At 37.7% G+C, this 27,883-nt stretch overlaps 2 protein-coding genes across 2 annotated transcripts; both read left to right on the top strand.

Moving 5' to 3' along the window:
* Window positions 1-26,237, top strand: MPP4 (MAGUK p55 scaffold protein 4). The gene is made up of 20 exons (XM_083369073.1): window positions 1-96; window positions 1,644-1,721; window positions 2,761-2,841; window positions 3,770-3,901; window positions 5,116-5,197; window positions 5,774-5,859; window positions 7,924-7,995; window positions 9,049-9,245; window positions 10,721-10,782; window positions 11,142-11,159; window positions 11,368-11,432; window positions 13,959-14,076; window positions 15,084-15,104; window positions 17,723-17,953; window positions 19,691-19,861; window positions 20,550-20,630; window positions 20,887-20,980; window positions 21,932-22,040; window positions 22,530-22,664; window positions 24,546-26,237. Exons 1-20 carry the CDS (start codon window positions 16-18, stop codon window positions 24,735-24,737), a joined length of 2,106 nt encoding a protein of 701 aa, XP_083225199.1. The 5' UTR covers window positions 1-15; the 3' UTR covers window positions 24,738-26,237.
* LOC310633177 (small nuclear ribonucleoprotein Sm D1-like) lies at window positions 2,120-2,702 on the top strand. Its single transcript, XM_083350857.1, has one exon. The coding sequence runs from the start codon at window positions 2,242-2,244 to the stop codon at window positions 2,599-2,601; it is 360 nt and encodes a 119-aa protein (XP_083206983.1). The 5' UTR covers window positions 2,120-2,241; the 3' UTR covers window positions 2,602-2,702.
* Window positions 26,238-27,883: the final 1,646 nt, after the last annotated feature.

Genomic DNA, 27,883 nt, shown 5'->3' with positions numbered 1-27,883 from the left:
TTGATCCGGCACAAAATGAACTTTTTTGACAAGAAGGATATTGATGGTGTATTATATGAACTGCTCAGGTCTCCATGGCTGCAGGCTCTTCTAAAGGTAAAATCTCTTCCAAAAAGCAACAACTGCAAATTTTGTGCCTTCCCTTGTTTATTATGCACAGAAACAGACTTCTCTGCTTTTAAGAATTTTTAACTTTAACTATTTAATCATTGAATGGGCTGCAAAAACAAATGACAGAAGGCTTATTCCATTCTTACCTTCAGAAACAAATAATTATTACAGTTCCATAGTATAAACCCATTTTAATTTTTGTCTAATTCAAATTTTAGATACTAAACTACCTGTGAATGGTTTGGTAGTAAACTAGGCAGAAATCAATTTATTTTGCATTTCTTAAACCCATCTTTCCATGGTTTTACATGGAACAGTATTAAAATAAGACAACCTGATTCTCTGATTTTCACTTCCTTTTCAACCTTTTGCATTTATGAGGTTCAATACCATAAATGTTTCTTAATGGCCATTGTTCCTATCATCTTATAACTAAAAAAAAAGCTTTCTACTTTGCTTTACAAATGATGCAAGAAGCATACTATGGTAACAGTTTAGGACAGAGAACAGAATACATTTAAGTCAGTTCAGTGCTCAATGCCAGTATACAGTATGTCAGAGAGGCACACTGTCAACTTTATGAGATAGTCCAGATAAGAGGTACATCAGAATTACTAACTCTAACTTTATTATAAGGTTACACTAACAGAAAATTGCAAGTCTGAAAGTACATTTCTCCCTCCCGCACAACTTTTACAGTCCAATAAACTAGGAAAGGTCCCTTCAAAGACTTTTACTATGTCCCATTTCTTCTGCAGGCTGAGTCTTCTTATCTGACATTATCTAGTCCAGTGATGGCGAATCTTTTAGAGACCAAGTGCCCAAACCACAACCCAAAACCCACTTATTTATCGCAAAGTGCCAGGGGTGCATCAGCATTGTGGTGCCCTCGGGGGGGGGGTGCAGGAAGCCGCCTCTGAGTGCCGCCTCTGCAACGCAAAAACCAGGGGCACAAAAATGGGCCACCGTGCTGTAAGGCACAAATACAGCCACCACAGCACCACAGGGTACAGATACAAGGTGCTGCATCACGCAAGAATGAGGCAGGACTGGTATCACATAGGCACTAGCCCTGCTCCATCTGCAGCATGCACATGCATGCCTGCACACACAGCCCTGTGCATGTAAAATGCTTCCCCTTCCCTTCTAGTCCGCCAGTCGACAATGGTTGGTGACCTCTGCTCTACTCGAGCTTGCTAATCGGCAGCTTTGCCTCCTTTGTGCTAGGCAGGGCTCCTGCTCCGGGCGGCGGTGGTGGCCTGATAGACCTGCTGCTGGCGGCAGCACATGTGCCAACAGAGAGGGCTCTGAGTGTCCCCTCTGGCACGCGTGCCATAGGTTTGCCACCACTCTCATATATCATTACACATATAAGTCTTGTAGAATTTGTACTGAGGAAAATTGGGCTTGATTCCTGGCCCATTCACATTGCTTTGTATGAGGAGAGAGTCAGGCTTTTGCATTATGTACCAAGTTCCTAATATTGTGACCTTGCATAGTGTCAGCAACATCTTAACTTCATCTCTTTCTAGGTGTACGAATGCCTTCATCAGTATATCAAGAGAAGACCTGTCCCATTCATGTCCCAGGCACAAGAATTGATGCATGAGGTGAGATTGCTGGAGTTGAGATTAAGTGCAGTTTCCCCGTTGCCCAGTTTTTGCTTTCAGTATTACAAGTTCCACAGAAATAAAATAGCTTTGAATCGATGTTGACTCCTTGTAACTGCTTGGACTACTCCTTGCAGTTTTCTTGGCAAAATTCTTTTTCAGAAATGGCTTGCCCTTGCATGGTTCTTAGGGCTAAAAGAAAGTTTACCTACCTGAGGTCCCCCAACTGGCTTTGTGCCTAAGGTGGAACTAGAACTCATGGTCTTCTGGTTTCTTAACCGTAATCACTGCACCAAATTGTCCTTTATGTTTTACATAATTGTATTTTATAAACATCAATGTGCTATTTAAACAATAGTTTAAGTTATTAAGTGGCTTCCCTTCGCGAGTAACGGAAGCGGCCTAGTTTGGGGTGGCTGCACCAAGCTCAATTTTTTATCATTCCTTTTGGCTTCTCACCCTCGGGGGGGCCTCTGTCTCTGGTTTAGCGGCTTCGAGTTGCGCCTCTTGCCTTTCCGCCATGAAACTCGTGCGATTTCTTATGAAACTTAGTCATGAAACTGTCACCATTGAACTGAAAAATGGGACCCAGGTACATGGAACCATTACAGGAGTGGATGTCAGTATGAATACCCATCTTAAAGCTGTAAAGATGACTTTGAAGAACAGAGAACCTGTCCAGTTGGAGACATTGAGCATTCGAGGCAATAATATCAGATATTTTATTCTGCCAGACAGTTTGCCTCTTGATACTTTGCTGGTGGATGTTGAACCAAAAGTCAAATCCAAAAAAAGGGAGGCAGTTGCAGGAAGAGGACGTGGAAGAGGAAGGGGACATGGAAGAGGACGTGGAAGAGGAAGAGGGGGTCCAAGACGATAACTTCTTTATATCTGTTATTAAAAGAAAGCCTCAAACAACCGGTTTTTTTTTACAGGTTTTGTTTTGTGTCAGTTTTAATAAACAAATGTGGAAAATGTAAAAAAAAAATAGTTTAAGTTATTATATTTTCAAAATGAAGTACGCTTCTCTTGTTCATAGGTAGTGGAGTTGCTGAATAGAGGACAACAGCCTCCAGAAATTAAAGAGCTAAGACAACTTCTACAAGGTCCTCACTTCAAGGTGACTATTGGCCTCTGAAATTCTTCAGCATAGAAGAGAAATGTCTCCAGTAGAAGATCCTTTACTATTAAGATGCATTGTTGAAAGCTGAGTATTGGCACAGACCAGTGATTTCATCACTTGAGATACATTAAGTGATACTGGGAGCCATATTTCCCTGAAGAACATTTTAGCAAATAGAGCCCAATCTGGCTTCTTTTATTGGCTAGAGAAGAAACGATTGCAGGAAGGGATATTTGCCCTTCTTTTCCAAAAGGAACCCTCAATTATTACGGATTTTTCCCACGGACCTGGAGAGCTGAACAGCAGCACACTCTGATCTTGTCATTTATGGAAACACTGGCCCCATCCATCCACAAAGCCTTTGGAAAAGAGTTCAGCTTGCCTTCTTCTTGCCAATCTACTTTTTTCTGTGTAAGGAGTGAGAAATGCATAATTTTTCCATGTGCCTTTTAAAATTATACAGTTCTGTGCTTTCTACTTAATGTTTGAATGAGACTTAAGTATGTTTTGAAAAAAGCTTTTTCAAGCTCCATAGGTTGCAGAGTTAAAGTTGATTTAGAAATGGCTATGAAGATCTATCATTCTTTGTTATAAAACGTGAGGGTCTCTTTTAGCACAAGGAGTGTTTTTTTTCTAACACAAATTGATTGCATTGACATTTGAAAAAGGAAATACTACATTAAGTATCTGGCTTCATATTCCAATTCAAGCGGTCTAATTATATTTGAACTTTGTGAGGTTTGTATGCTAGACCAAAAAAAAAATAACCTCAATTTTTTTTGGCTGAATGGACATACTCACAGAAATAAAAATAAAAAAATAATTATTAGGTTGAAATTATCTTGTAACTCTTATGCCCAAGCATCCCCATTAAAAATGACCCAGCATTTATTTACCCCATATCTGTGTTTAATCTTTCTCACAGGCCTTGTTATTAGCTCATGATACTGTGGCCCAGAAGGATTTTGAACCTATGCTTCCACCCCTGACAGAAAACCTCCCTGAAAACGAAGAGGCCATGAGGATTGTCTGTCTGGTGAAAAACAATCAACCTCTTGTAATGTTCAATTTCACTTTGGTTTTAATTATATTCATTCAGTTTGTTTGCTGTGTTTCCATTTGCATTATATCTTCCTAGTAGTCCTTCAGGGCAACTGGTCATCATAGATAGAATATGGCAAGTTTACCACTCCACAGACTCTCACAGGGCAGTTCTTATCCCTTCCCCATTCCTCCCATTTTAGATTTTTTATTTTACTCATTTATGTTTGTTTTAAAATATGAAAAAGTATAGGACACAAGCATGATGCGTTGTTGAATTCACAAGAAGAAAACGTTTAAAAAGCAGTCTGCCCAATTTGATGTTTAGTGTAATTCTTTTTTGAGGAAAAGATATTTATGGCTAGCATTTTATGCCACTTATCTGAGACTAAGGCCACAGGTCTATCTAAGGACCTCTAAGCAGACTTGCATAATGAACTAATTAGTCAGATTGTATCATTTGCTTATGTCACCTAAAGCAATCCCATTGGTTCCATGGAATAGGAAAAAAGAAAATTTATGACAAGCCAATCCCATACAGATAGTCCTTGCTTAATGAACAGTCCCTCAGTGACTGTTCAGAATTGCAACAGACCCTTGAAAAGCTACCGAGTTCCAACAGCTGCATACAACTGGGTAGTCACATGACTGCATTTTGGGCATTGGGCAACTGGATCACCTTTCTGGCCAGTTTGACTGTTCCGTGGTTATGTGATCATGATTTATAACACCTTTTGCCAGTTTCTGGCCTTTTGGGATTCTGGCAAAAACACCCACAGAAATACATGGATTCACTTAACAACCACAGTGTTTGCTTATGGGCCATCACATTCACCTAACTGTGGCGATTGCTTAACAATTGCCATAAGAAAAAAAATCTGTAAAATCAGGTCCAGTCATGTGGGTGCCTCGACTTACAAACCAGAAGGAGTTACAACTTACAAGAAGTTCTGACAGAAATTCTGGGCTCCATTACAGTTGTAAGTCAAGAACTACCTGTATTGAAATTAACATTGAAAATGACATTGACGGTCTAATAAGTCCCCAGAATCGAGCTTAATTTCATGGCACATGAATGCAGGAAAGTACATGAAGTGGAAGCTGTAATCTTAATATATCTCACAGGCTGTAGACTTCCCGTATACCACTACTCACCAAGTGTGTACCTTCTTCCCTTTTTATTCATTTGTTCAGTACGAAGCAACTCTTCCTTTTCTTCCTCTTCCTCAGGGTGCCACCATTAAACGCCATGAGCTGACAGGGGATATTACAGTAGCAAGAGTAATCCATGGAGGTCTGGCAGATAAAAGTGGTAAGGTGAATTTAATACAACTAAAAGCTAAAAAAAACAACAACACCGGGGAGGTGCAGGGACTAATTTTCAATACGTGCTTTAGAAAGTTCTGTACAGGTTCTTGAATGTTCTGAACATGTTTCTTGGTGAAGGTATTCTCTAAATTGTTTTATTATGATTAACTTCCTTCTGCTTATCCCATATTTGCTTCTAGGAGGCAGGGGTTGAGAGGCACTATAGTAGCACTTCTATTGGAGACTGTGTTCCACAGATAGGGAGATGCATTAGGCCAACTCTAGCAGTCAGCGTGTTGCGCTCACCACAGTGCAAAGGTCTCCTGCTCCCTTCAGCTGCTCCCCCATCCTGAAGACCAAAGTGGAGGGGGCACGCTCTTGAGCTGAAATCTGCTCTTCATCCTTAATGATAACTCTGATTAAAATAAGGTTAGGATAGACACAAATTGTCTGTAATGAAACGTTTTAAATTTGGGATGGAGGCAACGGAATAAACTCTAGGTGTTCCTTAGAAATTCAGACTATTTTTCTTCTCCACTTCTCTGACCAACTGCTTAATATCATTACTGTTTTATTGTAGGATTGTTATACGCTGGAGACAAACTTGTAGAGGTGAATGGAATCCCAGTGGAGGGCCTGGAACCAGAGCAAGTCATACACATTCTGGTAATCACAATCAGCTTTCCATTCTTTAAATACCACTTAATGATACCATGTAATCAATGCAAAAGTGCATGCTTGGAACATAAAGTCATCCTCCAAAGTTATGATTTGAATGGCCTGAAGAAAAAAGCTATAAAGCGGGGATGAACATTTTCTACAATTTTTCATAGATCCCTCACAACTGTGCAATGTAGTGCCCAAAGGTTGGCCAGTCCTGTTTTCCCTCCTGCAGACCTTTGCTTCAACTGTCTCAAAGAGCAAGGAGGCAAATATTCATATTTCAATTTTTGTAGGAAGTACTTTGTTTTAACTTCAAGGGGTGTGTGAATATTGTTCCCACCACTGCCACTTTCCCATCTGTTTGCTTCTGTCCACTGCTTGGGGAAAAAGAGGAGCCTTGTGGTAGTTCCCAAGCTATCAGAAGTAGGGACTGTGCAATCTAATTCCTTCCTCAGTTGCAACTAACAGCTGCTGCTTTGTTTTTTTAAACACGTCTCCTTACTTTTGCACAATTTGATAGCTAAAATTTTCAGATGGACAGGCAAATTTTCAGATGGACAGTATATATATATACTGTAGGGACGTGGTGGCTCAGTGGGTTAGGACGCTGAGCTTGTTGATCAGATGGTCGGCAGTTTGGCGGGTCGAATCCCGAGTGCCGCGTAACAGAGTGAGCGCCTGTTACTCGTCCCAGCTTCTGCCAACCTAGCAGTTCGAAAGCACATAAAAATGCGAGTAGAAAAATAGGGACCACTACGGTGGGAAGGTAACAGTGTTCCATATGCCTTTGGCGTCTAGTCATGCCGGCCACATGACCACGGAGATGTCCTCGGACAAGCGCTGGCTCTTCAGCTTTGAAACGGAGATGAGCACCGGCCCCTAGAGTTGGAAACGACTAGCACGCATGTGCGGGGGAACTTTACATATATATATATATGTATATGTATATGTATATGTATATGTATATGTATATGTACATGTATATGTATATGTATATGTATATGTATATATGTGTGTGTGTGTGTGTGTGTGTGTGTAAATTGCTAACAACGAATTAAGGGAGACTGATATGCATTTCAAACTTATTAGTTTTCATCAGTCAGCCATACCCTTCTGACTGATGAAAACTAATAAGTTTGAAATGCATATCAGTCTCCCTTAATTCTTTGTTAGCAATTTACACAAGTATATGAGCTGTCACCGGTGTGACTACTGCCTGTTCGATGGCCTTCATGATTGGCTGAAACAGGAAATAAAGATTTGTCCCATGTTTGGGGCCTAGCAAGGTAATCTAAATAGTTAACAAGCATTTGATATATATATATATATATATATATATATATATATATATATATATATATATATATATATATATATATATATATATATATACACACACACACACACATATATACACACACACACACACACACATATATATATATACACATATATATATATACATACATATATATATATATATATATATATATATATATATATATATATACATACATACATACACACACACACACACACACACACACACTGTACTATGACGTTCAACAATTCATTTAGTGACCATTTTAAGTTACAATGGCACTGAAAAAAAATGACTTATGGCCGTTTTCCACACTTACAACCACCGCAGCATTCCCATGATCCCGTGATCAAAATTCAAACACTTGGCAATTGATTCATATTTATGACAGTTGCAGCGTGCTGGGATCATGTGATCACTTTGTGTGATCTTCTGACAAGCAAAGTTAATGGGGAAGTCAGATTCACTTAATTACCATGTTACTAACTTAACAACTGCAGTGATTCACTTAACAACTATGGCAAGGAAGATCGTAAAATGGGGCAAAGCTCACTTAAGAACTGTCTTGTTTAGCAACAGAAATTTTGGGCTCAATTGTGGTCATAAGTCAAGGACCATCCGTATACCCATATCATCATGGGTTTTATCCTTCCTGTCAAAAGGGTTATCTTCTCATAGAATTATAAATTAAGTTTGCAAAAAAAGTAGGCAAAGCGCATTAGATGCCTTTTTCTGAATTCTTGCAGACTCTGTCCCAAAGCACCATCATGTTCAAGCTGATTCCAGGTTCTGATCGAATCATCAGCAATCAAACAACGGTAAGCTGCAATGCATGGATTCATTTCCTTTCCTTCAAACGGTTAATAGATGAATCCCCTCAGAGTTAACATTTAGTTAAGATTAAGTTTCTTCATGAGGATGTTTTGGCTTTAATTATTCTCAATAATCATGTTTATTGATTTGTTGGATCAGATCAAAGATCCACTTTATTTCCATAGTGATCAGTAAGATGCTACAAGTAAGATGTTAAGGCCCCTATTCCACAACAGCTAGTAGTAACAATTGACAAGTACCTTGAAGGACTAATGTGATACCAATAGAGGTGAATATTTGAAGCTCAGGGTTGAAATGAGGGGTCCTTGGTGTTCTCTGAGCTTGTTTTTTTTTTTTGCCTTGCACATGTTTTATTACCCAAATAGGTAATATCATCGGTGCTAGTGCTAAGGCCAATATGAAACACTCCACCAAATTGTTGAGATATGTCAGACAGGAATAAGAACAAAAAAAAAATAGTCTTCCATCATTGCCTAACCAAAACTGCCTTGGTGGAGCAGTAGGCTAATGCCTCCTTAAGTAACACCAGCTGCCTGCAATTAGTGCAGGTTCGCATCCCACCAGGCTCAAGGTTGACTCAGCCTTCCATCCTTCCGAGGTAGGTAAAATGAGGACCCAGGTTGTTGGGGGCAATTAAGCTGACTTTGTAATAATGCCGCTTGGGGGGGCGAAAGCCCTAATAATAAGCAGGCATATACATAGAATGAAGGCTACTGCTAAGCTTGTAAGCCGCCCTGAGTCTTCGGAGAAGGGCGGGATATAAATGGGATTAAAAAAAAAATTGCCTTGCCTGCAGATTGATCATTTCCTTTTACTGTGCAGCTTCTTGCTTACCTAGCCCACTGACCTCCAAGATCATTTTATGTTCTTATTATTGATTATGAATTAATATCTATTGCCATGTTTTGACTGCATTTATATCTTGGCTTTTTAAAGTTTTTGATTGTTTGCAGTTATTAAACTTTTACAAATGTATTTCCTTGTCTTTGGAGTGGAACTTCTATAATAAAAAGAAACCTTGTATGTTATCCTTCCAGCTCTATGTGCGTGCAATGCGGGATTACTGCCCTCATCAGGACCCTCTCATTCCATGTGTTGATGCAGGGTTGCCATTTAAAAAAGGAGAGATTCTTCAGATTGTAGACCAAAAGGACATCCTGTGGTGGCAGGCAAGGAAGGTCTCCAACCTCAAAGCCTGTGCTGGACTCATCCCTTCCAATAACCTTATGAAGAGGTATGGAAAATGGGGATGTGTTTATTTTTGCTAATGGGTAACATGTGGGGAACCAGCTTATACAAGATGCCTCTATTAACATAGAGAAAATCAGTGTTAGCACCTGATGCAGTTAAAATAGATCAAAATTCTAGGCAAGCTTTCTACATAATACATTGCTGAATAAAAATAGAAAATGTATCTATTTTCCCATGGCAGAAAAAGGGTAAAAATAAGCAATCCTGGTGAATTCACTGAATAATGGTGAATTCTTCTTACATGGCTAAGGACAAAATCTAAAACCCCTTTGCAACAGTGGTCCTCTTCTTCCTATCTATAATTCCCTCAGCCTTCCCAAGAAAGGTAGCAGCTACATAAAAGGGGAACCTGTACGTCTCTGCTTTAGAATAACAGCCTATAGTGGTTGATAATGTGCAAATAAAATTTGATGTGACATCATCATATGGACTTGGCTTCCTGACCTTCAGGCAACTAGCGCCTGTGTACAGAATGCTTTATGACCTTTGCCCACTGGAAGGTTTTAATAGGCTGGACAGAATTAGACTCGTACCACAAAGGTCAAATTCTCCTAAGAGAGTCTTTTTCTCCTGTTCTCTTCAGTCTTTGAGCCAATGAGTGAGTGTGTGCGTGCGTGAGTGAGTGAGTGAGATATATTTATGTATGTATGTATGATTTATGTAGTTGCTTATCTCACACAAGTGACTCTGGACAGCTTAACCCAACGATAAAACAATTAATCCTATTCACCATCAATAGAAGCAGAGTGCATCTACTATCTGACCCAATAACCTGGGAAAACAGCCATGTCTTCAATGAAAGGCCAACAGGGTTGAGCCATCCAAATCTCCAGGTGACTGTTGGCTCAGAGGGCCAGGCTGCCACTAAGAAAGGATCAGGGCTAAATTTAGGGTAAGACCAAGTGGCACAGGCTTAGGGTGCCAAATGTTAGGGGGCACCAATACCATATTTCTTTCCAAATCAATGTAAAAATACTAAACTTTGCATCAGTGGGAGGTGGCACCATCAATCAATCTGTCCTAAGGGGGTCATGTACCTTTGAGCCAGCACTGGTTAGGATGCTGAGGAAAACTAGGGAGAAACCAGCAAAAGAGACCATTACTCAAAGAAGGATTATAATCCTCTCTTCATGAACTCTAATAAACTTGGGATGATGATGATGACGATGATGATTGGGATGATGATGGTGGTGTTGGTGATGATGATGTAAAAGGGGGAGGATGTATAATATCTGGCTCTGCCAGCCAAATGTTTTAGAAGAGACAGTCTTCTTTTCTCCAGGAAAAGAATTTTTTTCTAAGGTTTGTGCCCTGGTTAAGAGTGTAGATGTAGTGGAAATATGGTTTTGAATTCCTCCCCAGCCATGAAATTTATCATAAGACTGTAGGAATCCTAAATTCTGTTGAAATCTTTTTCTAATTCTGTAATTTTAGAAAATGTTCCCTTCTTCTGTCTAGGAAACAGCGAGAATTCTGGTGGACTCAGCCCTTCCATCTCCACACTTGCGTCAAATCAATCTGTGAGTATAAATAAATTTCTGACGATGAGGTGTGCATGAACTGTTTCTGTAATTAATATTATTTCCCTACTCAATTATTTCTATAGAGTACAATTAGACTACTTAGATTTAGGAGCAAAAATGCTATAGTTTAAATTCCAAACCTGTTAATAATCCTGTCAGTCTAGAAACAGTATTCCCAAGAATATTTAGTCTTAAATACAGAGGAGATCTGTTGGGAAATCATTTACTATGCTTTAATTTATAAAGGTATAAACGTTATCAAAATAATCTCTATGTCATTTACTTAGGCATTGAATTATTCATTCATGTCTCTGATGATGTGTTATATTCTTTTTTTATGAATTTCCCATGAATAGTGAATTTTGTGGAAGAAGGTCAGTAATGCTAATTGGATTCCATAAACATGTATGTCTATGTATATACGAGCGTGTGTATATGTGTATATATGTCACATTAGCGAAGATCTCCAAAGTAGTCCTACCTAATATTGTTAATCTCTCTCTGAGATATACTATTCAGAATCCTATAACAATGTTGGGATAGAATTTGTCACATAATGGAATGGTCTCTGTTCAAATACAGGTAGTCTTCAACTTATGATCACAATTCAGCTTGAAATTTCAGCTGCTAAGCAAGAAAGCTGTTATGTGAGTTTTGCCCCATTTCTTGCCACAATTGTTAAGTGAACCACTGCTGTTGTTAAGTTAGCAACACAGTTGTTAAGTGAATCTGGCTTTCCCATTGAGCTTGCATGTCATCGGGGCACAAAATGTTATTACATAATCCCTAAATGAACTAAATGAACTGTTGTAAGTCAAGGGCTAGCTGTATACCACTTGGAGGAATATTCTACCTATGCTGTACCAGAAGTTCATTCTTTGCTATCTAAATGGTATATATACAGTGGCAACCATATGATTTGAAAAGAATGAAGCACAATTCAGAAAGAGAAAAATTCTTTTCATATCATTTCCATGAATTCTATGACAGATATTTTTAAAAACTATATTCTTAAAAAAAAACTTTCTGCAGTCGGTATGGAGAGATTTCAGACTAACAGCTTCCACTCTACTTTCAATAGAGATTTAAAATACATTAACTTAGAAGGTAATGCTTATCCCTTTTAATAAATTATGTTAGTCAGAAAAGATGCTGCCAGACTCTTCTGATTTCTTTGTAACCCTTCATTAACAAAGCTCTCTTCTGCACTGTCCCGAATTTACCAGTTGATCCCAACCTATTTTCTGCTAAACCCCTGAGTACTATATCATAGTCATCTTCTCCCTGTCTATAATCCATTTTAATGTATGGGATCTCTCTCTCTCTGTGTGTGAGTGTGTGTGCACGTGCATCTGTATTCCTGAACCTGTATTTTATTAATACATGAACAGAATAAGTAACCTTGCTCTCTGTGCATTAACTGTTTCATGGTGTCTTAACATTTCTGAAACTGATAAGAATGCATATTCAAATCCAAAATGTTGATTTTAATAATAATTTTAAAAACACACAACATAATTTCATAACAGTTCAGGAACATATATCCAGCGTGAAAGAAATGCTTGACTCAAGCAGCTTCAAAAATACTATTTACAAAAAACAAAATGTAGGGATGTAGTATCTTCTCTAGCCTTTTTGAGAGCAAACAGATCTGTCCTCCATATACAGGTAGTCCTTGCTTAATGACTGCCCTGTTTTGTGAGGTTATGATGGAGCTGAAAAAATAACCTTATAACTGATTCATGCACTTATGACCATCACAGCATCCTGTGGACTGAGGTCACCATTTGCACACCTCATAGCTAGCTTCCAACAAGTAGAGTGAATGAAGAGGCCAGCGGTAAAGTTGCCTGGTGCAGTCATGTAGTACCTCAACAATTGTGAAATGACTCAGTTAACCATAGTATCAATGCTGCTAACATTGGATGTTTTTGCACAGACAACAAATGGAAATGTAGCCGTCTTTTTCCTTTCACTTTTAGAATCAGATGATGCTGGGAGGGGGGATGTGAATGAGGGTTTAGCTAGACGTAACAACACCAAACTTAGTGTGAGAATCAAGGTTATTGAACTCAGAGCTGATAAAGAATTGGCGGGCTGGAGAGCTGGAGAGGAAGCCCGCGCTTCAAACTAATTGGGGACTGTGATTTATGACTGTTAATTGGAGGAAGGAATTGTGCTTTGATACTATGTGCCTAGGGGAGGGGAATTTAGTTTTGGGCTTCGATTATGCAGTGCTGATATTTTGCTACTCGAATAAAAGATTCTTTAAGATAAACAATGCCTCAAAGTCCTTTGAAGAGTTTCATCTGTCGGAACCATAACACATAGTGGAAGTGAGGTTGTGTAGTCACTTAACAACCGTGTTGCTTAGCAATGGAATTGCTAGTCCCAAATATGTTTAAGCCAGGACTAGCTGAGTGTGTAATACACAATCACACATACCCACACAAACTGTGTGAAAATATCTTTTTACCAGCACTCTTGGACAATATTGTCTGTGAAATGAAGCAACCAAGCAACCAAGCGGGCCAAGTCATCCTTATGGTTCTTCCTTTAGTAGGTTCTTTATTCAGCCATAGGGTTGCATTTAGCAATACCAAGTTGAAAGACTTCTTTGACAATAACATTCCTTCTTGCTGTCTTCCTGCTGCACCATTCTGTCCACCCATCTGCTCTGACGCTTTCACTGAAAGAAATCGAGGGAACAGAGGGCAAGATATCTCACCTATTCTAGAAATGGAGAAGCTGAGATTCACTTATGATTGTAGAGATTGAAAGAGGTTTTATAACTACTTCAGGAAAAACAGACCCCACCGCAAGGAGGCATCAATCATCTTCTTTAACCATTGGAGCTACTATAATCCCATCCAGGCTCATGTAGTCAATAACTGTTCTGGTTTTTCCTTCAACATCTTGGTGAAAGTGCAAAAAAAAAAAGGAATGAGGTCAGAGTAGTCAATGTATTCTGCTCCTTTCAGTGTTGGAGATTTCAAATGGGTACTCTGATGAGCCTCATTTTGTTTTTGATCTTTTCCACTTATATTTCAACTGATGGCCATCAGAATACAGTAATCTTTGCTTTAGTCAAAAGAAAAGCATTGTAGAATGTTGTACGTCATTGTACTATATGAAATAGTAGATAAAATATGATAAAAACAGCCATGGGGTAGATATTGTTTCTATCTTTATATTTCTCTAAACTCATATATGAACTCATATATTTCCTTTCTCTTGTCTACAACATACGAGAAGATGACATGCAGATTGATGAGAAGTGTGTAGAAACAGGTAACCACTTATAGTTTTGATGCATGCAAATTATGTCTTTCATTATTGCAGTTTAAATTGGTCAAAATCCCAATGTGTGTAACTCAGAGGCCAAAAAGAAAACCCATTTGTAGAAGAAATTGAACAAAATGACCTCTAGCAACAATGCAAAATGTTAAAATTATGTACCGTATATGTTGAGAGAGCTACAATCAGAGGCATAAGTGCAGTCATATCAACTGTTGTTTAAGCTAGAGAGAATCATTATTGTAGAAGTCTGCATTTGTGTAGCCTGGTAATGCAGTTCCTTCCTTAAACATACTTGATGCTGAATTTAGAGAGGTCACTATTTGCCACATTTTGACCTAATTCATGGGGCCATGTTCTGCAGCTTTTCTTCTGGCTTTTTTTAAACCATGAACCCAATTTATGATTTTAACTTTTGTAATTTTGAACAATGTTATTGCTTGATTTTTTAATGGAAAGGCTAAAATAAGATCTAAATAAAAAAGTGAAAATCTAGTATTGTGATTTTGAATTACTTTTGTAATAGTTGCACAAAGAATGTTCTTGAGCTAATAATAAAGCCATTTTGGTAAACACAGTCCTGTTTTTCATGTTGCAATAAAAAATAATAATAACCAAAGCCTATGCCATATTGTTAACTCCAACAAGATTTACACTGTCTGCAGAATGCAGTTCAATCTGAAATAAGAAATGTGGAGGAAGTGAATTACGTCTTCCCTCCTCCCAGATGCCTTTGCCATCATCCAGTTTGGAACCCATTCCACAGCACAAATGCTTTTAAATAAACAGCAAAATCAGTCATGGATTTGCCCTATAGATGTGTAATTTGGTGTTACAAAAGGAGATTACAAGAGGATACTGTATAAGAATCTCACTGTATCTTTCTATTGCTACCGCAATGGGAAATCATTTCTGATGTCTTGGTTTGTGATTATGTATGACGAAGGTAGCTCTAAATTAAAATTCTTTTGCTATTTTTGCTTCCTGGGTGTCTTTAAAAGATGAGGAGACTTTTGAGTCTGGTAAGTTCCTGCAATGTCCTTTGCTAATGATAAGAATCTCCGAATTATGTAACATAAATGCTACATTTTTGTGTTTGTATAATATGTGCATGTTTATAATAGACATTTTCTGAACCTGTCCGGGTACTTTTATAACCAAGTCTAGCAAATGTGAAACAAATTGGCTTCTTTGTCCCAAATAATCATTTGACCTTGAATTACAATAAAAATTGTAGTGCTATGCAAGAGACAGAGAAGACAGCTGGAAGCTAATGAGATTACACTGCATAAGCGTAGCTGAGTGGCTAATCTATTATTCTTGATGATGAAGGAGTATTCATGTTGATGCTTCCCTATCAGGGTATTTTCGTATGTTAAAATCAGAAATAGTACAGATCAGAGGTATATCTGTCTGCTCACTAAGAAACTAGACTTAAAATAATTGCAAATACTAGTAATATTATGTTACCTTTTCTAAGAAATTATTTAAAAAGCAACTGCTTTTCTGCTGTGAATCCTCTCTTGAAGGTTTTTTTTCCTTCAGATTGTGCAGATAAATTGAAGTGATGTGTTTCAGTCATTCTTGTGGATTTCCAGAGTTTTGAGTACAAAACCCTCCAGGATGCTATACATGAAGGCAAATCTAAATTTCTTACAAGCTTTGAAATGCCAGAAGATTCAAATTGCTTTAGTTGGGCTAAGAAATTATTAAATGGATCCAATTTTAAAAGCCTCATGGTGAAAGTTAAGATAAAAAGACTGACAGTAATGGAGTTATTTTTTAAACAAGCAGACCAAGGGCAAAGAAGGAGGTGAAATCTGGAACTAAAAGACATGCATCTGACAGATGTAAATTGAGAATGTCTGCTTGGGCTGATGTTGAAGCTGTGTCTGAAGACATGGGGAAACCAAAAGTGGATGCAATATTGCAAGCTTTTGAGTTTCATAAACCCTTCATCAAACCGATTTGAAAAAGAAATAGGGAAGAGTTTTGGAGTGATTGATTGTAGAGCCAGGTCTGCACTAGGTTGTTGTGATTAGAAAGAGACCTTCAAACATGAAAATGGGGGTCTTGGCAAGGACAAAGTCCCCTGGTTGCATGTCTGAAGATATTCTATTCTTAGAAGTAACATGTAACTCTACAGTATAATAGACATGGCTGCGTGATCAAAAATTTCCCGTCTTGGGCTCTCTCTTCTCCTCTGCTACTGAATTTAGGCAAACTGAATTCTTCCAACTCAAAGCTGACACTGATTTTGTGCAATTCTTCCAATAAAGTTTTAATCTGTACAGATTTTATATTCTCATGCCTATTGCTGCTACTAGATTTTGACCTTGCTTTTTCTACAAATTGCCGACTTTATGCTGGTCTGATCATACTAAATAATCTGTATGCTTATATCATGAGTGGCTTGAACTGTTTTAATCTGAGCTTTCTTATCCTTCCATTTTATGCAACGTATCAGAGGAACTTAAAGAAGGTAATTTATCTTTTTATTTTATAGACATTATATTATGGGCAACTGATCACTTCATGAAAAACGTCAGTCAACACATCCTGCTAAAAATATTTGGGGCTTATGTACATTGATTAATTAATGTGTTCCTCCAAGCAAAGACAAATGAATATATGCAGTTAACTTAACTTTATTGGATGGACATTAACATATGCTTGATAATGAAACCATATTTGATCATTTATGAAGTAAGCAACTATCCTGATTGTAAAATTCTTTATAGGTGCTGAATGCCACACTTCTTTTAATATATCAGGAAAATTTCTTGCTATGTCCATTAATTACAGAGTGAAGACATTAGAATGGAAACCCTTAGAATATGCTAAAGTCTTTCCACCTTGGCATATTTGAAACGAAGTTAGAACAGCCTTCCCAGCTAGTTTTACTTGCTATATGCTGTGCAAAGAAATCAAATATAGACGGTCCTCACTTAGCGACTGCCTTGAACAGTGACTGTTCACAATTATGACAATAATGAAATAATAACTTTGTGACCAGTCCTTGCATTGCTTACTTTTGCAGGTCTGTAAAACAAAGGAAAGCTGAAGTAAGATCATAAGCACAGTTGCAGTTCCAATTGTGGTCACTAAACAGGGACTACATGTAATAGATAAATCACTCCACTACCCAGAAAAGGCAAAAATCATATGATTATTCAACTTTCTGGGCATGCCTGCTCACCTCCAAGTCATTTCTGGTTTTCATTCAGGGCAATTTATGGAGATTGAGTCCCTATAGAGAAAGAATATTAATAAACAAAGCTCGCAAATTATACAGATTGAAAGCTAATAAACCAACAGGCAGTTTTAATCATTATGGAACTGGTACCTTTACGGCTTTGGAAATCAGCTAAGAAAAATCATACTTTACTGCCTTCCCCCCCCCCACTTCCTTTCCAAATTCAACTGCTGCCTTTAGTCTCTGAATCCAGATTTATTGAACTAATTTTATAAACACGCTTACTGCAAATGGATCCTGCATAGTGTGTGTCATATAGGTTGATCCAATGTATACTTTAGAAAACTATTATTCACCATGAATAACAAACCTAAACAAGAATCCAAAGAGGGTGTTATCTTAATTTGATATCACAGAATAATTTGACAATATTTTAAAAAATCAAATACTTAAGTTTTATCGTTGAAAGACCTCGGTTGTTTTCACCTTTTTTTAAAGGCCTGTTTGGAATGCTGAGTCTTTTCCTTTTCCTTGTGATGTTACAAATTAAAATTATATTTCTTGTATATGAAAGTCTTAAGGATATTGCTACATTTCTTATTCTTTATTTTGTATCTCTATCTCTCATTTCAGAAGAAGAAGAATTCATTGGATCTGGTCAGCCAGTGTTCATTAGTACGTAGCTAGTTCTGAGACTGGAGAATGGTATTCAGGGTCACTGGGCTACTAAATAGTTTGGATCTGATGCATTGCATTGGTGCTTTCTTCTTGACTACAGCAAAGTACTCTTTTACTTGACTAGAGTAATGTATTCTTTTACTTTGCTATTGCTATGTAGGCTTCAAAAAAGCAAAATGAAGTGCTGTTTTGAAGGGCTGCATATCCACCTCTCACTCCAGCTCTAATTGTCTCAGCCCCTTCCTATGAATAAAAAGTTTGTGACTAACAGTTTAGTTAGAAAGACATATGAGTTCAAGGGGAGCCACTGATAAATCAAGAGAATTTTAGGACTGGTTGGTTTCTAAAATAAATACAATGGAAATTGGGAAAACTGTCAAGTTAGAACCATTGAGAAATACATTAGTTGTATCGCTTGATTGCAGTTAGATAAACATAGTGGAGGCCGGGGACTCTGAATAAACCAAAAAGAAGCAGACAAATGCAGTACGGATCTCATTTTAGAACTTCAGCCTTTTAGTTAGCATCAAATGGTCCTAAAATAAGCATTTCTTGTGAGGTTGGTAATAGCCATAGACAGATGGCTTGCTTGTGTTGCATATTTCTGTTGTTTCAAAACCAAAGGATAGGAAGGATAGCTTTAGCAGAAAAAAAATCAGGCAATAGACAGACTGTTCAATGAATGACTGAGGATGAGGGATAGATTTGCTAAACAAAGTGTTTTGGACAGACTTATAGACAATTGCTTGAACTAGGGCAGGGGTAGGCAACCTCGGCTCTTTTATGACTCATGGACTTCAACTCCCAGAATTCCTGAGCCAGCTGGCTCAAGAATTCTGGGAGTTGAAGTCCATGAGTCATAAAAGAGCCAAAGTTGCCTACCCCTGAACTAGGGCCTTGACCTCACTGAAATGGTAATCCTCTGCTGCCCTTTCCCCATAGGGGCTCTCCTAAGCTAAGTCACTTGGTGCTAACACAGAACTAAAATTAGGCTTTTGCACAGAAGTTTTTTTTAATCTGGATCAACCAGTGCTTACTCAAAGCTAATTTTTATAACAATTGCAATTTTTATGATGTTGGGAGTCTGTGTTTTCATAGAAGTTTAATTCTATTACACTTGTTGAAATAAGCAACAAAATCCAACAACATCCACTTACAACAGGGGCGTCAAACTGCCAGCCCGTGGGCCGGATGCGCCTACCCCATTGCTGGCAATGGCGAAAAGGCTCCAATACATTGTGCGATGTCACGTGATGTCGCGAGTTTGACATGTCTGACTTACAACATAGCAAGTGGAAACTTCCATGATTGAATGAACATGTGTAAACCTTCCCCCGCAGAAAGGTTTATTAGTATAGAAAAACCCAGTCGTTGGCAAAATATAACTCTCAAGTATACGTGGCTTCTTTCCAACAATAAAAATATTTAACATATAACATTTTGCAACCCATTCATGGTACCAAAAATCTGCTGCCTGAATCTGCCACAACTTATTCTACTTAATACACCAAAGTAGAAAACATGGTACTGCGTTCGTTGTCTCTTCCAGAGAATCTGTTTCTTTGCCGTTAACCTAATGGATAAGGAAAATTTTGGGATCTTAGGGAGGATAAGAAATTCAAAACTTTGGAATGAACTCTGGAAGGGAACATCTGAAATGCCTCAAATATTGCAGGCTAGCTATATGGGTCAATGATCAGTTTCTAAAGATCTCTATCTATCTCCATTTTTCAGCTGGGTTCCGGAGAAGTATGCGTCTGTGCCGTAGGAAATGCAACTACAGTCCCCTGGCATGTCACGCACATTGTCTCAACAGTTGCTACGGTGCTGTGGCAGCACCTTATGAAGAGGTGGTGAGATACCAAAGACAACCTGGTGATCGAAACAGATTAATTGTACTAATAGGTAAGTTGCAACAATTAAACTGTTCCTTGTTTAAAAAGTGACTATTGTGGTAAAGGTAAAGGTTCCCCCGCACATGTGTGCTAGTCGTTTCCAACTCTAGGGGCCGGTGCTTATCTCCATTTCAAAGCCGAAGAGCCAGCGCTTGTTCGAGGACGTCTCCGTGGTCATGTGGCCGGCATGACTAGACGCCAAAGGCGCACGGAACGCTGTTACCTTCCCACCGTAGTGGTCCCTATTTTTCTACTTGCATTTTTACGTGCTTTAGAACTGCTAGGTTGGCAGAAGCTAGGACAAGTAACAGGCGCTCACTCTGTTATGCAGCACTCGGGATTCAACCTGCCAAACTGCCGACCTTCTGATTGACAAGCTCAGCATCCTAACCCACTGAGCCACCGCATCCCTGACTATTGTAACCCCCCCCAAAAGAATGCATAAAAGAGAGAAAACTTGCATTATTTCAAGGAAAAATAATTTCATCATAGTACACATATTTTTTTAAAAAAAATGCAACTATATTGCATCTTTGTAGGACTGGGTCCTCATGATTCAGTGAGAAAACTTTGATTTGTATTCCTTAGTCTATGTTTCTTCTACAGAAAATGTCATTATTTTATTGTATGTAATTAGGCGGTATAGGATTTTTATCCAGTGCATTTTTATTCAATCATGTCTTTCATTAAATACTTAGGGCCTTCAGGTGTTGGAGTGAATGAACTACGGAGACAACTTATTGGTATAAATCCTCACCTGTTTCGAAATGCAGTGCCACGTATGTGATATTTTAAATCTTAAAATATACCGTACTAATGGAGGGAAATGAAACATTAGAATTTCACTAATTGTGGTGTGCATACTAGCTTTTCATTATTTATAGTTACCACTGACTTTTCCCCAAATTAAGAGAGCATGTACATCCCATATAAGCAGCCCAATGTAACATTAAGTACTTAGCTTTTCATTAAAGTCTGCTCCAGTAACTATTTAAAAGTATTGCAATAGCCATAATTTGTACTTTTTAAAAATAGATACAACCCGTGCTCAAAAGAGCTATGAAGAGAATGGTCGAGAATATCATTATGTACCAAAAGAAACATTTGAAAATATGGTGTACAATTACAGGTAATTTATTCCTTAGATTAACATTAACATGGGCAGCAGAGTTAAAAATGTATTTCTGCCAGCTTTCCTATTTGACAAATAAAAATGTCATTTTATACACAAAATATTATTTAATTAATTAATGTACCAGCATTCACTGTGGTAAACATGTAGTAAGAAAGGCAAGCTATTCCATTGGTTGATTGCTCTCACCATTAGGAAATTCTTCCTTGGTTCTAGGTTGTTTCTCTCCTTGGTTAGTTTCCAGCCATTGTTTCTTGTCTTGCCTTTTGGTGCTTTAGAAATGTTTCATCCCCTCATCTTTGCAGGAGCCCTTCAAATATTGGAAAATGCTAAAACAACCTTCCTGCTTGGAATGGAAACTGTCATCATTGCTGGAAGGGAACCTTTAAATAATCCAGGGATTGTCTGTTTCTTCCCTAAACAAATAAATCACCTCCTCTTATATGTTTTTAGTGTCTCACAAGAGAAACCCAGGAATTTGCTACAGAGTTCATTGGAAAGGAGTTGACTCTTTATCTCACCTTGTTGAAAACACAGTGATTTGCATACTTCTCTTTCAATCAATCATTAAATAAAACCTCCCATCTGCATTAAATGTGGGGCTTGGCTTTTTTAAAAAAGCAAGCAAAAGTAGTGTACGTTTGCAGTAGAAAGAAGAGGGCTGTTATCTTACATCTCTCTCATATACATATATGCACATATTAACAGGGGATGCTGCAATAAGTGAGGTAGAAAAAAAGTGACAGCATTGACTCCAAGTAAGAGCATGGCAGGACTTTTCTTGTCTCCCTAAATACATAACTCAGACTGCTGCCCCTTCATATTCTGCTTGAAGTGCAGTGCATGCTTTCTCCTAGCGTTATTAAAAAAGACATTCAGTACTTAGCCTCTTTTACAGTCTTTGCTTGGAAACATGCTCATCTCCCTCTCAACTTACCGCATTTGCAGAATGTTGGAGTATGGAGAGTACAAGGGACACCTCTATGGGACAAGTATGGATGCAGTCCATGCGGTGCTTGATGAAGGGAAGATCTGCATAGTGGATTTAGAACCTTACGTGAGTCATAGAAAACCCACAATGTTGAAGGTTTAAGCGATCAATCTTGAGTCTACCCTGAAACATTTTCTTTTTGGTGCCTTCAAGTCAATATGTTGACTCTGGCAATTGCTTGTTTGTTGGATAGTTTTTCTAAATACATTTTGTGCAGACATTAATTGGGTAAATATATACTGTCAATATGTCAGGAATAGAATAGAAATAACAACATTTAAATATATTAAGAAAATATACATTGATGATTGTAACATAATTAGAATTAATAGTTTATGAACAAAATACGGGCTGTAAATTATTAGTGATACCCTTTTTGTCACAGATATTCTGGAATTATTATAAATTCTAAAACCAGTCTTATTACGTTGATACATTAAGTTACTTCTGAATCATACGTGTTACCTTTTAATCATTTTTTAAAATTTTAATACAAAAATTGGTCAGAATAAATATAATTTGTGTGATTGTTTTTATTTTTATTATATCTTGCAGAGTATTCAGTTTGTTCGTACTCTTGAACTGAAACCCTACATTATATTTATTAAACCACCAAGCGTGACCTGCATGAAGCACAGTCGGAAAAATGCTAGGATCATCACTGACTATTATGTGAACATGAAATTTAAGGTAAGATTGGAGAGGACGAAATTAGCAATGAGATTTACATGGCTTTAGCTTAGCTATACTCACTACTTTGATTTCTGGGTGAAAATACTGTCATTTCACTGTTATAAAGGGAAAGTAATTGCAACGTCGAATTATTACTTTAACTAGCAAGCATGAATTCAGAATAATGCACTGATTTTAAGAAATTTTGACTTGATTTTGTTGCATAACATATCAAAATCAGCATACGAGCCTTTCCCATTTGCCTAACCCTAAGCAACTATTTTCTCTGCTGTGTCCTCCTAATGCTCCAAAGTGAAATCATCTTTTCTCTTATTGACAGTTTTGTATCAATCTGACCTGCTTCACCAACCATTGGTCCAGTAAGGTGACCTTTAGGAAATGAGATTACCGCAGTGTTTATAGGTAGTCCTTGCCTTACATTGGCATTTAAGACCAGCAATTCCTTCACTGAAGAGTGCGGTCATAAAGGGCGACATATGACTGGGCCAATTTACAGAGATAGCTACCGCAATCCCAGTTGCCATTGGTAGGCGAATCCCGCAGTCATAGCATTTCCACTGTCATGTGATCGCCATTGCGAACGCTGCTGGCTTCCCCATAGACTTCACTTGTTGGAAGCCATCAGTGAAGGTCGCAAATGGCAATCATGTAACCACAGGATGCTGTGACCGTTGTGATAGCAAGCCAGTTGCCAAGCACCTGCTAACAGGGACATTGCAATGGCTGCCAACAATAAGGATCTGTCGAAGGTCTCCCTTATTCAGCAAGGTTGTAACTTTGAACAGTTGCTGACAGAATGGCTGTTCAATGAGGACTACCTAAACTGGCCACTTTTAGCTGGTGCAGCCATCCTACCTGAGCACCATCCAGGGCTATTCAGCTGCCAGCAGCAAAATAATCTACTTCTTTTATTACTTCTTGCACATGCCATGTCTCTGGGTCAATCTGTAGCTTGAAACCTGGACTAGCCTGAAGAGTGTCCAATTAGGGATTCTAGGACAGGGGCTACCTAGGGTTAGCTCCTACCACACGGCTTCCCAGCTTAACTTTCCTCATATCCATCAGTTGTCAAGGCTGCTATTCAACACAGGCTTAGCAGTCCCCCCAAATAAAAATAAAATCCAGGTCTCTTTGAACATATTGACACTTCACAAGATCAGAGTGACTTTTAACAGCCTGCCAGGAGAAGCATCTGTCACTGCTTGCCTCTTGCCCCAACACCAGTCCATGTTTAGGTGGATGACGTTCTTCACTAGCTAGTAACTTTCAGTGGAAGGGGAGGTGGAAAATGTATAGGATCCACCAATCCCTACTCTTAACACAAACTGTTTTCTGTATATGCATTCCAAACAAATAAATGACAGCATTATTTACCAACGTTGGGCCTATAAAAGAATTGGTATTATCAATAAGACATTTTTTGGTTCCCTCAAGATCTTGTAGTAGCCCTTTCACTAACCACGAGGAGGAAGCGGCCTGTATCTCTTTGCATCTCTTTGAGTATGAATTGAGAGTTCATCTCTAAAGTCGAAGAACAACAGATCTGGATTGTTATTAAATACAAAGATTTCTTTTCTTTATTCACTTGACAGTACTTTGATTCCGATTCCATTGATGGCTTTCAAGTCCTTTGTTCTCTTTTATGGGAATCAAAATCAGGAACTGTTTTCTAGGTGGTGCTCAATAATAAGTTAGTCTATCTATGGCATAAAAAAAAGCAGCAGCAAACTGGATTTCTTTCATGATGTATAAACAAACTGTGGCTCTAAATTGTCTTCTTTCCTATATTCATGCCTGCTAGCAAGAAAATACAAGATGGAGAAATGAAGCAATAGGTACAACTGTGCCAGCTGATTATTTATTGTGATCTATCTCCAGGAAGAAGACCTGGAGCAAATGGAAGAGTCAGCTAAAAAAATGGAAACTCAGTTTGGCCAATTCTTTGATCAAGTGATTGTGAATGACAATTTACAGGAAGCTTGTCTGCAGCTAGTCTCTGCCGTGCACCAAGCCCAGAATGAGCCACAGTGGGTTCCAGCCACATGGATATGCTCAGGCTCTCAGGACTAGCCTGTTTCGTGGGATGATAGCGTGTGCAAAATCTAGCATTCTGGGGAAGATCCTGGTTTTCTTCCAGAGGCATCAGTCCAGCCATCATGGGGGTGGGCCCTACTTTTCTGGCCATAAATCTTTTGGAACTTTCATTGGGTTTTAGGGCTGGGGTTGCAGGAGATATACACATATTTCATTTCAAGGGAATTTGGAGAACATAAAAGCTATTACAAGGTACAAGTCTATTGGCTACATTTGCCTGGCACTTAAGCTAGGGCATATAGCCTGCCTGCAGAAAACCTTAAAAATCTAAGAACTAGATCTCCCCTGCATTAAACTGTGAACAAGCAACATAGTTTATTTGAATTCCTTCCCAATTCATCCAGGCAGGCAAATAAAGAGATTCATATATTCCAAACCAGGATTATGATTCATTATGCCCCCAAGGAGCCAAGATTTATAAACCAGCATTAATTCTTGGTTAATATTAAGTCATAATACGTGATTTACTGTGTCATAAATGCAGCCACACTTATGGGGCATTTTTCAGCATTATATATTAAGTAATTCTGAAACAGAAATACCATTCTAATAACGTAATCAGAGATTATATAATTGTTTAAAAATATGTAAATTTTGATATTTTTTCCTTCTTAATCATAGGAAGTATTGAGAGAATTGCAGCAGTTTTTTACCTGCTTTTTTATTTGCAGCACATTCCTCCAACAAGAATGAAATCTGGGTTCTTTTTAGCTTTCACTGAACAGCATATTTCTAGTGGCAAAGTAGTATCATACGGTAATTACTGCGATATTCTTTAAATTTTCTCCAGCACCCTCTACCTTTGATAGCAAAAGGCACCATTTTTAAAAAGATTTGAAGTGCAGATTACTGCACCCTGTCCTTTAAATGTCAGGAAAAGTGTGTTAGTTCAAAATGATTATGTAGATCTATGTTTAAAATTAATATAATAAATTATAATTAACTTTATATTATGAAAGGTGAAGTTTTTGGGAACATGTACCGGTAACTACTCAAATTCAATCTATAATTAGGATTTCAAACTTGATTTATTATACCACATTGTTTAAGATATATAGCGATTGTCAGTAAACCAGTGACCCTTAGTGACAAAACATTAAAATATTAGCTATATTTAATTTCTTATACATTTTTAATGGACTGTTAATATTGTTTTAGTAATTTGTTTCATTTTGTTGTATTAGTTTTAAGTAAACCTCCAAACCTAAAAACAATATATAAAGAAAACATAAATAATGTCAATCATATGGTTAAATCATCTTGAAAACTTTTAAAAGATGGCTGTTCAATAAGTCTTGGGGACCAATATCAACTTTGCCTGCCATCTTAGATTTTCTGTGGTTATTGTATACTGAGTATTATGATGTGGTTTTATTGCTTTTATTTTTGTAGGTTTAGGAACTGCCTAGAAATGTCAATCCTGGTAATATACTAGTAATGGAAAATAAATAAAAAGTAAACAAGTGCTTTAGTCTGCTCAGTTGTACATCCTTTCTTCCACCCAGGCTATAAGGATTTTAGAATTTTTCTTTTCAGAAAAAATACTGTATTTTGATTACAATGGTTTATATCAGTGGCTCCCAACCTTTTCTATACCCCGCTCCCCTAGAACACTTCTGATACATTCTCACACCCCTTACAAAAGTTTGAAATAATGGCAACAAATTATGCATATACACTATAATTTTGAAAACCCAAGTTTTTGCACCCCCTGGAATATCATCTTGCACCCCCAGGAGGTGTGAGCACCCCTGGTTGGGAACCCCTGGTTTATATCATATTGCTTACTAGCTACCTTGGAAGGAAAGTTGTTTTGAAAGTCACGTTATCAAATATTTTCATAAACATATACAAGTACTGTTATTTATTTCATTACAAATTTTACAATTCCTGGCAAACAAAGCCATAAAACTGAGAGATTGGTAATTCAGTACATCTGTAGTATTATATTGGGGGAGGGTGGTTTGAAACACTATTCAGAATATTTAGGATTCTCTTAGGATTTTCTTAAATTGGGATAATTGCTAGATAGATAGTCTTAGAATTCATACTGCAATTCTACCATCTAGAATGCAGTTTCAGAAATTCAGTGAGTTTTCTCCTCCGCTGTAGAAAGAATTGTGGTCTCCATATTCAGAGGTGTCCTGAACTCACATGAAAATATATCTGCATTAATCACTGAAGCTGAATTTTTTTTGGAAATTACAGCTTACAATGGCCTTTTATTTTTAAAAATAAACTTGTGCATAAGCTGCCATTAGGTCAAGATGAGAAAAGAACATAAGCAATAAATATAAATATAAAATTGATTTAACATTCCATTTTTGTACAGAAGTGTAGTAAAAGACAAAGAAATATATAACTGCAAATTACTTTGTCCAGCGCACGTTCTACCAGGAGAGTGACTCCCATCCAGTTTGCCAATATTTCACCTAACAAAATATTTGTATTTTCCTTAATAAAGCTTACTCAATGGTCTTCAAATCCAAAGTTGTCCGATTAGCTAAAACCCTTTTTAAAAAAAAGCTTATTACGTCTAAACTCGTTGAAGTTCGATATAATACATAAGCAATAAATATAAATATAAAATTGATTTAACATTCCATTTTTGTACAGAAGTGTAGTAAAAGACAAAGAAATATTTAACTTCAAATTACTTTGTCCAGCGCACGTTCTACCAGGAGAGTGACTCCCATCCAGTTTGCCAATATTTCACCTAACAAAATATTTGTATTTTCCTTAATAAAGCTTACTCAATGGTCTTCAGGTGATTGACATTCTACATATAAGTCATCAGCAAATCCAAAGTTGTCCGATTAGCTAAAACCCTTTTTAAAAAAAAAAAAAAAGCTTATTACGTCTAAACTCGTTGAAGTCCGATATAATTATATTATCGCACGTAAAGCCAAAGATAAGTGGATGTGCACCGTGTGGGGTCTACAACAGCTTCACTTTGTCAGAGGGGATAGTTTGCACAAAATCAGATGAAAAGAAAGGACTGGGGCCATCAATTCGCTACAGTATGTAAGTCCTAATGAAAAGGAGAGCAATGTCTTTTCCCCCGTAGCTTAGTAGGCAGCTCATCATCAACCACCGCAACGCTCTGAAGATTATCGGAAAGC

This window comes from Vipera ursinii (genome assembly GCF_947247035.1).
Source record: "Vipera ursinii genome assembly, chromosome: 1".
Lineage (NCBI taxonomy): Eukaryota > Metazoa > Chordata > Lepidosauria > Squamata > Viperidae > Vipera > Vipera ursinii.
The sequence above is the reverse complement of the archived record's forward strand: the minus strand, read 5'-3'. Positions and strand labels throughout refer to the sequence as shown.

Coding starts and splice junctions, on each gene's coding strand:
- MPP4 (XM_083369073.1), top strand. CDS start 16: ATGAACTTTTTTGACAAGAAGGATATTGATGGTGTATTATATGAACTG. Junction 97..1,643: donor GGCTGCAGGCTCTTCTAAAG/GTAAAATCTCTT, acceptor ATCTCTTTCTAG/GTGTACGAATGCCTTCATCA. Junction 22,665..24,545: donor ATGTGAACATGAAATTTAAG/GTAAGATTGGAG, acceptor ATCTATCTCCAG/GAAGAAGACCTGGAGCAAAT.
- LOC310633177 (XM_083350857.1), top strand. CDS start 2,242: ATGAAACTCGTGCGATTTCTTATGAAACTTAGTCATGAAACTGTCACC.